The sequence below is a fragment of the Lygodium microphyllum genome, chromosome 23 (genome assembly GCF_053477565.2).
Source record: "Lygodium microphyllum isolate KBCC chromosome 23, Lygodium_microphyllum_v1.1.10, whole genome shotgun sequence".
NCBI lineage: Eukaryota > Viridiplantae > Streptophyta > Polypodiopsida > Schizaeales > Lygodiaceae > Lygodium > Lygodium microphyllum.
In genome coordinates this window covers 61,641,116-61,648,807 of record NC_141157.1, presented here as the reverse complement: position 1 = coordinate 61,648,807, position 7,692 = coordinate 61,641,116, and the positions used below count along the sequence as shown (strand labels likewise).

At 46.3% G+C, this 7,692-nt stretch overlaps 1 protein-coding gene across 2 annotated transcripts; it reads right to left on the bottom strand.

Annotated features, from left to right (window-relative positions):
• Window positions 1-263: 263 nt before the first annotated feature.
• On the bottom strand, window positions 264-4,321 carry LOC148016247 (ACT domain-containing protein ACR4-like). 2 transcript variants are annotated; one of them, XM_087663821.1, is made up of 7 exons: window positions 3,986-4,321; window positions 3,834-3,879; window positions 3,618-3,732; window positions 3,444-3,511; window positions 2,170-2,775; window positions 1,962-2,072; window positions 264-975 (listed from the first exon to the last, which is right to left on the bottom strand). In XM_087663821.1, exons 1-7 carry the CDS (start codon window positions 4,078-4,080, stop codon window positions 616-618), a joined length of 1,401 nt encoding a protein of 466 aa, XP_087519947.1. In that variant the 5' UTR covers window positions 4,081-4,321; the 3' UTR covers window positions 264-615. The 2 variants fall into 2 exon arrangements, with proteins under 2 accessions (XP_087519947.1, XP_087519948.1); XM_087663822.1 differs by having other exon boundaries at window positions 1,968-2,072; window positions 3,986-4,318.
• Window positions 4,322-7,692: the final 3,371 nt, after the last annotated feature.

Genomic DNA, 7,692 nt, shown 5'->3' with positions numbered 1-7,692 from the left:
GTTTGATAAGTAAACCCAACGTCTTGCTTGCATGATTTGATCTCATTTAAACACAAGTGAGAACCAAGAAATAGATTGAGATTCCAAATTGACTTAACATTTTGATTATGTGGATTGCACAAAATCCTGGCACTGAGTTTACTATCCTAAACATTTCTATAGCTTTTTGTCCACCAAGCTATTATTCACTTTCAACTCACACTTTTTGTACAGATTCTAACATAAACACACAAAAGTGAAGAAACGAATTGAGGGTGATACGATGACTTCAAAAGAATAGCTCATGTTAATCACGTATGCCGTATTCTCGTTGTAAGTTGCAAATAGTTCCCTAGAGCAATAAACCAACTTGTTAGAGGAGGTTAGGGGTAAAGGAGAACGAGGGTTTAGAGAGGGCATATATACACTGGCATGAGACGAGGATACACGAGAGCCTAGAGGGTGGTTTGCTAGAGGGCGGTTTGCAAAGCCATTATGAAGAGATGGGATGAGGCGGGTAAAAATACAGCTTTCACATAACGGGTTTTGCACATCCCCGGGAAAAGGGTGGGAATGAGGCGACGTGGATAGATCGTGAGGAGCCACGTGGAGAGACATAAGAAGCCACGTGGAGGCTCAGGATTTGAGGAGACCGAGGTTGCCGAGGAGGGACGAGAGGGAGAAGCGGCTGGAGTTGGTTCGGACGAGGGAAGGGGACTTGCAGGGCGCCGGCCCGCCGCCGGCGGGGCTGCCCGCGGCCGGCTGGGCGGGCCGGATGCGGAGGACGGCCTGCCCGATCTCGCGGCGGACGGCCTCCACGGCGCGGGGGTCCACCTGGTTGCCAGCCGCGTCCGTCACGTAGAACACGTTCGTGGCCGTGCTCCCCTTCGTCGACACGTCGGCCCTCGCCACCGACAGCCCGTGCTCCCGGAATATTCTGGTCACGTCCGACAGCAGCCCCACACGATCGCTCGTGCACAGCTCAAGCCTTAGTCCCTGGACCCCAAAAATTAGAACACCGTCTTTAATAACTTTTGAATAAGAGGTTACGCAACAAAAAGGATTTGAATTTTGATCTACGTTCGGCTGATTGTTATCTTTTTTTTTTTTTTTTTTAATAAGAGGTTTCAAAGAGGATGGAACTTATGCCCAGAACAATGGGGAGAACCTCCTTATTGCCAAGGAGTTCTTTTCGGCTGATTGTTATCGATTTAAATTACAAATTTTTTTTACCAGTAGTACCATATACATTTGGAACGACATATATTTTTGAAGGAGTCCAACTTCCCAGGCTGCGCCAGCGGCCATCCCATGTGGTTTTCGCTAGCGCGAGGGTCGAGAGATCTCATTAACCCTTGCACATGGGATGGGTAGTAAGTAGTAAGCTCTCACAGTCTCACTGACGTCCTGCAAGTTGGGTACCTACGTCCTCCACTCCACTGGTGACTGTGGGGACTCGGGAGAGGAGTCGGAGGACAACGTACCGATGCTAGAAAGTCTAAACATATCATGTGCGGCACACACTGCTACATCTCTGGCGTCTGCCTCGCTCTCAGGAGTCAGATCTCTCTCTCTCTCTCTCTCTCTCTCTCTCGGTGCTGACCAGCCAGTCACCAGTCATTCACCACTCACCAGTGTACCCTTGACACTGTATCTCGGTTTACGCGTGGACGTCGAACCAGTGACCCCGGCTGGAACTTAAAGAACGTTCATGTCACATGTCCATTTATGATTTGGTGTGCGTTCCAACGATTCGTGTACTGGTGCACATGGCGGACACCCATGATCCAGGCGCCAAGTGACCAAGTGCTAAAATCGGTTGTCTCCCGGCAACAAGTATCTGGAACCCGATTTACAGACTCCTACTCGTTCTCTCTCTCACGCAATAACAAATTTGTAGAATGAACATTATGATATGATATGATTATGATTATGATTATGATATGATGATATGATGATTAGCAAGTTGTGAACATACATACAATTACCTCAGAGACCCGTCTCTCGATCGCAGCCTTCAAGCACTGAATGACTCGCCTTCGCTCAGCTTCGGAATCGAGAGTGCAGCCATCGATGTGGCGAATGTAATACTCCTGAGAACCGAAAGCCAAAATCACAACAATAGCTGACGATTTATGTCGTAGTCTTCGATGGGGAGACTAATGCACGAATAAAGAAAGAACTAATAACCTGATATGCCTTCTCGCCGTCGGTGTCGACGATGGCGTGGAAGATGGCATAGTCCATATCAGTGAGGGTGCAGACAGTGTCGAAGAGTAGCTTGGGGCGGTTGCGGCACTCGACGTTGACCACGGAGTAGCCGCGATCGTCGCAGCTGTGGACGGAGACGCGGGCGTCGGCGAGGTCACAGGCGGTGCGGCAGCAGGGGCCCTCGTAGTCGCGGTCGGCGAACATGAGCTGGTGGAGGCGGCGCTCCGTGTGGGTTAGGGCGGCGCCGCCGACGTCGGTGCGGGCGGCGGCGGCGGGGCTGGAGCGGGCGTCGGAGTCAGCCTTCAGGAGGCGGCCCAGGGACTCCTTGATCTGCGCCAGCCGCTCCGGCTCGCACACCGGCCCGCTCGTGGCCTGCTCCGTCACGCACACCAAGCACGCCACCCTCATGTTGTGCGTCCATAGCTCTGCCGCCACTATGTTGCACTTCAAATGCGTCAGCAGCGCAAACACCTCCGACATCAGCCCCGGTCTGTCTGTCCCCGTCAGCTCTATCGTCGTCTGCTCTCTCGCCGTTTGCACTCCCACACTCTGCGGAAACTGCTCATTGACGCCGTCCACAATCCTCTGGTTACACAGGCCACTAGAAACATTAGATATGGCCTTAGGCCTCCTACTTTTCGACAAATTCCCACAACAATTCCTACACTGCTGCAAGCCCATGGACTGGTCAAACAGCCCCTGCCCCCAACCGAACACAGGCAAGTATGCACTGAATCCCAAGCAAAAGCTCAGGATGTTAAGACACTGGATTTAAACAAGGGAAAGAAGGTCCCTTCTCCCACATTGGAAAATATCTACCGCATCTTGTGATACGCAGCACTACTACTGCCTATACAGCTTGCCACAATGAAACGTGACTCAAGCCTCTTTCCACATTCTTCCACAAGTATCAGTTGTAGTAGAATAGGTCCAATTATCTCCTACTTACACTAGCCAGGAGTTTTGACATTTCTCCACATGGGGAAAATGTATTTTGTCCTTTGTTCTCCCCTACAGTGTTCAACATCATAAACTTCTGCAGAAGATGCACCCCATGCCTACCTCTGGTGCAATGGGGGGCAAGGCGCTGCCTGCAGCACGCTGTCCCCAACCACACCTAACGGGGTATGCAGACTACCTATTGCAAAAGCTCATAGTATTGTTCTAATTAACAAGGAGGGAATTAATATGGGGATTTGCCTGATATTACATGTGACTATTTGCTTCATCTCCTCTTCACAAGTCATACGTACCTTCTGAATGAAACGTATCATTTCGTCGTCCATCACTTTCTCTCCGGATGCATCCGTCACATGGAACACTACATTGCAGCCCACCAGCGTGCACAAGCAGAAGTCAGTATTTCAAATTTAAATGTCGTGGCTACGCGATCTTACTTGCAAAATGTACCAGGACTGCTTTCTCACCATCCATAAACCACCCTCCATCCGACGAAATATACGCCTTGTGAATGTTCAGCTCAAGATCTGTGAGAATTTGGACCACTTCCAGGAGCAGTCCGTGCTTGTTTGCACTGTCAACCTGCACTTAACCCACATTCTTTGAAGTTTTAGGGCATTGCCAGTAATTTACATGCAATCGTTCTTCTCTTCGGAAAATACAAATATATATATCTCTCTCACCTTCAGTAGGCTGAACCTCTGGCAGGAAATGTTGTCCACCACGACTCTGAAACAGCAGTAATCACATCAGCAAACCCCTTGCAGTGAGAGCACTCAACGAGGCACCATCTACCCCTTGTTCAGCATGACCTAGAGCAAATAGAGGAACGTACCTTGGAGGAAACACCCTGCGCACCATCTTTTGATACTCATCATTATGCTCGATTCGGCGAGCCACATTGATGCAACTACTGCTGACACAAACCATTTCGAAGAGACTGCGCCTGAGACTGTGTGGTCAAACGAAGAAGAAGCAAACAACGAAATGACGCAAGATAAAAGATCGACAGATGGAGGAAGACGGGGGGAAGAGGAAACGAGCTGAGAAGAGGGCAGAATGATTCTGGGGCCTTTATACGAGGTGGAGGAGAAGATTCGATACCCGAAAGGACGGGAGGGGGGAGGCTGGCAGTGTGATGGAGCCTGGAGGTGGCTGCTGCGGCGTGCGAATATGTGAGAGAGAGAGAGAGAGAGAGAGAGAGGAAGCGGGTTGGCCAGGCGTGGTTGAAATGGATCGACGAATCGTGTGATAGCACGCTGCCCGGCCCCTCGGCTGCCGTTAATGCGCCCCACACACAGCCTCGTTCAGGAAATTTCTTATTTTCTATTTCATATTCTCTTATTTCCTTTTCCTCGCAAGCTCGCACATCCTGATATCCGAAAACTCAAAAGAAAAAAGGTCTCTGTCCGGATTCGCCGACTTTTTCTGCTCTTGACAACTCATCCGCCGCGCGAAAGCGCTTCCTGCGCTTGGCCTTGCGTGCGTTTCCTGACTCCTGATTGGATCCCGCGTCTCCCGGGCGCCGCGCCGGTATCCAAAATGTTGGCCCCCAATATGGCGCGATTCCCCGCCCTCCCGCCGGCGGCAAGTCTCCTGCCAGAAAGTTAGAAATCCCGACGAGGAGGGTGGCGTGACTCCAGCATTTTGCAAATTGCAGCGCTACGTGGAGTGGAGTTTTCAGCATCCGAGCTAGCCTAGCGGTCGCACCAGAGAGAGGGTGAAGCTACGACTGAATCTGCGGCACGATGCTAATTAATGACGATAGGAAATCAAAAGTCATTGGCTCTCTCGCGAGCGTTTCCCCACCAATCAGATGGTTTAACCCCCGCAGCAGCCCCTCCTAACCCACCGTTGAAACTGTGTTTTTCCAAGTTCTTAGCAAGGGCAGTACTGAGTACTAAGTAGCGGGTTTACCAAACCCCGTTGCCCGCACACTCTCGTGCTGCGATGGAGGGCTAGTGGTGGGAGTGGCATTCCTCTCTCGCCACTAGCCCTCGCTGCGACGGACACAGCTCTGATTCACATGCTTCAATACATGCCCCGTTCCTGCACACGATCCTAGATAGTAGAGGGGCTTCTCACGGGCCCTTTTTTGAAACACGCCAATGCATAGAGCTAGAGCCTCTCCACACATGCCAAACAAAGAACGTTAAAGGTCAAATACATCTTCAATGCAGCTGGTTGCTCACGTTGAGACACATGGGTTTACCAACTATTGGCCGGGGAAGTCCTTAAGAATAAGCATAAGAGCTAGGTCGCACCGGTTTTAGTGGAAAGAATAGAAACATAGTGATGTGCATTTGTCCGAGGCGAAGGATAACTTGTGGAGCTACACATTTAGGGATTGCTAGATGCTCCCACAGTATCTTCGATTCATTGGCACTCACAACTATATTAACATCCTATATCTTTTCTCATTCAATAGCGCCACTATTACTCACCTAAAACACTCATTTTCAATAGTTTTAGCAGGGCTTGTAAGGTTTTTGAAAAACTCTACTACCCATCTCCTTCGTATGAGCATGCAACTGCAAGATTATTGTGAGATTTAGTGAGTAAGTAGAACGGAGTATATTGTACAAATAAGCCCTTTAGAGATTTCTCGCTTTGTTTTTGGTCATTTAAGGTCATTTCATACCTTGTTTTAGCTCTGCAGGGTTGTAGACACTACTTTCAGGGCATATTGTAATTTCGATTGTATCGGTCATTCTCTAGTTAGTATACACAGATTACAATTTTCAAAATCTATAAGTTCTAAGATATTTGTCTTCAAGAAGTATATACATGGTTTATCTTATCTACAAGTTGCAAATTGTATATATTATTGAGCACTTAATTAAAAACGCTACCCAATTTATTACTATGTACATTTTGTGAATGATTGTAGAAGTTTTGCTAGAAGTTCTGTGTGATGAACTTCCTTATTGCAAAATGCCTCTATGAGTTCATTTCAGGTCAAGAAAAGAAACCAGAGTTAAGTAATCCTGCAATAGAAGAATCAAAGGCATAGAAAGAATGAAATGGAAAAGACAAAAAAGTAATATATTGGTTATTTGCAGCAATCGTTGATAACACTATGTTGGGACATATCAAAAATGCAGAAACTTCACATGTAACTTGGACAACTTTTGAGAATATGTTTTTAGTTACTAGAAAGTCATGAAAGATTCAACTTAAGTAAGAGTTGTGAATACCTTGAAAAAAGAGAAGATATCTATAAATGAGTATGTTTTGAAGATGAGAAGCATTGTAGATGCCTTTGCAACTATTGATGCAATGTTTGATGTTGATGATTTGGTTTCACCTTAGGTGGTCTTAAAAATGAGAAGACTTGGAAATTTTTTGTTACTTTTGTATATATACAGAACGAAAGGATGAAGCCCAAGTGGAAGCATGAGTAAGCGGAAGCAAGAGAGATGTGAGCCATAGCGAATGGAGCAAGGGACCACGAGAAAGACACAAGATGTAGGAACTCCAACAATCACAATGTGTGATTGGTATTTTCTTATTTAATAGTTAGTAAAACGATAAATAATACTTAAGTGGTAGTGATAAGTACCCACTACTTGTAGTGTATAGATGTGTGTGTGTAATAAATACAAGGCAGTGTAGGCACAATCGCCTTTACCCCAAATAACCTCCCACATAAAAGTGAATGTGTCTCAAGTGAGGAGAAATTTTTTAAAAAGTGACAAAGTACAAATGTCCATGAGTACAATAGAATGAGAAATAGATGTCATCTCATTTCATATCCATCACTTTTCTAAAGGAATGCAAAACATTCCTTTGAGATAATTTTAGTGAGCAGATTTACAAGGTTCTCATCAATCAAGATCTTAACAAGCTTAACAGACTTGTTCTCTACCACCTCCTTAATGAAGTGATAGCCCACCTCAATGTGCTTTGTCTTCACATGGAGGTCTATATTCTTAGCCAACAGAATAGCACTCATAGAATCTGAATGTAATGTAAGAGTAATAGTAATACTACAATCTACCACTAGACAACTAACCATAAGGTCTCCTTGCAAGCCTCAACGGTTGCAATATACTCTACCACCTATATAGTAGACAAGACTATACATTTATGCACCCTAGACATCCAAGAAACAATACCTCTAGTAAAAACCCTAGCCACCATAGCAAATGGACATATTTGTAGTGTCTTTCAAGTATCGCATTATACCCTTCATCACATTCCAATGTCACTAGCCAGGTATAGCCATATGGTATATCATACCTCCCACTACAAATGTTATGTTAGGGTGAGTGGCTATCATGGGATACATCAAACTACCACTACAAATGTGTAAGGGATCATGGCCATCTTGGCCTTTTGCTCATCTAACTAGGGATAATTAGCCTAACTAACTTTCACATGGAAAGGTAAAAAATGTGTAATATGCTTAACATCCTACATATGGAATCACTCAAGCACCTTTTGTATATATGCCTAATGTGATAGGTACTGGAGTTCCTTAGAGCAATCGCTCGAATATGTGATGTCTACCCCATGCCTTTCACCTTCATGTCAATGCTA

Bases quoted from the DNA above. Each gene is read 5' to 3' on its own strand.
- LOC148016247 (XM_087663821.1), bottom strand. From the start codon at position 4,080: ATGGTTTGTGTCAGCAGTAGTTGCATCAATGTGGCTCGCCGAATCGAG. The intron at 2,776-3,443 runs GTACGTATGACT...CTGTGTAACCAG, and splicing joins TGATACGTTTCATTCAGAAG to AGGATTGTGGACGGCGTCAA. The intron at 976-1,961 runs GTATGTATGTTC...TTTGGGGTCCAG, and splicing joins GACGGGTCTCTGAGGTAATT to GGACTAAGGCTTGAGCTGTG.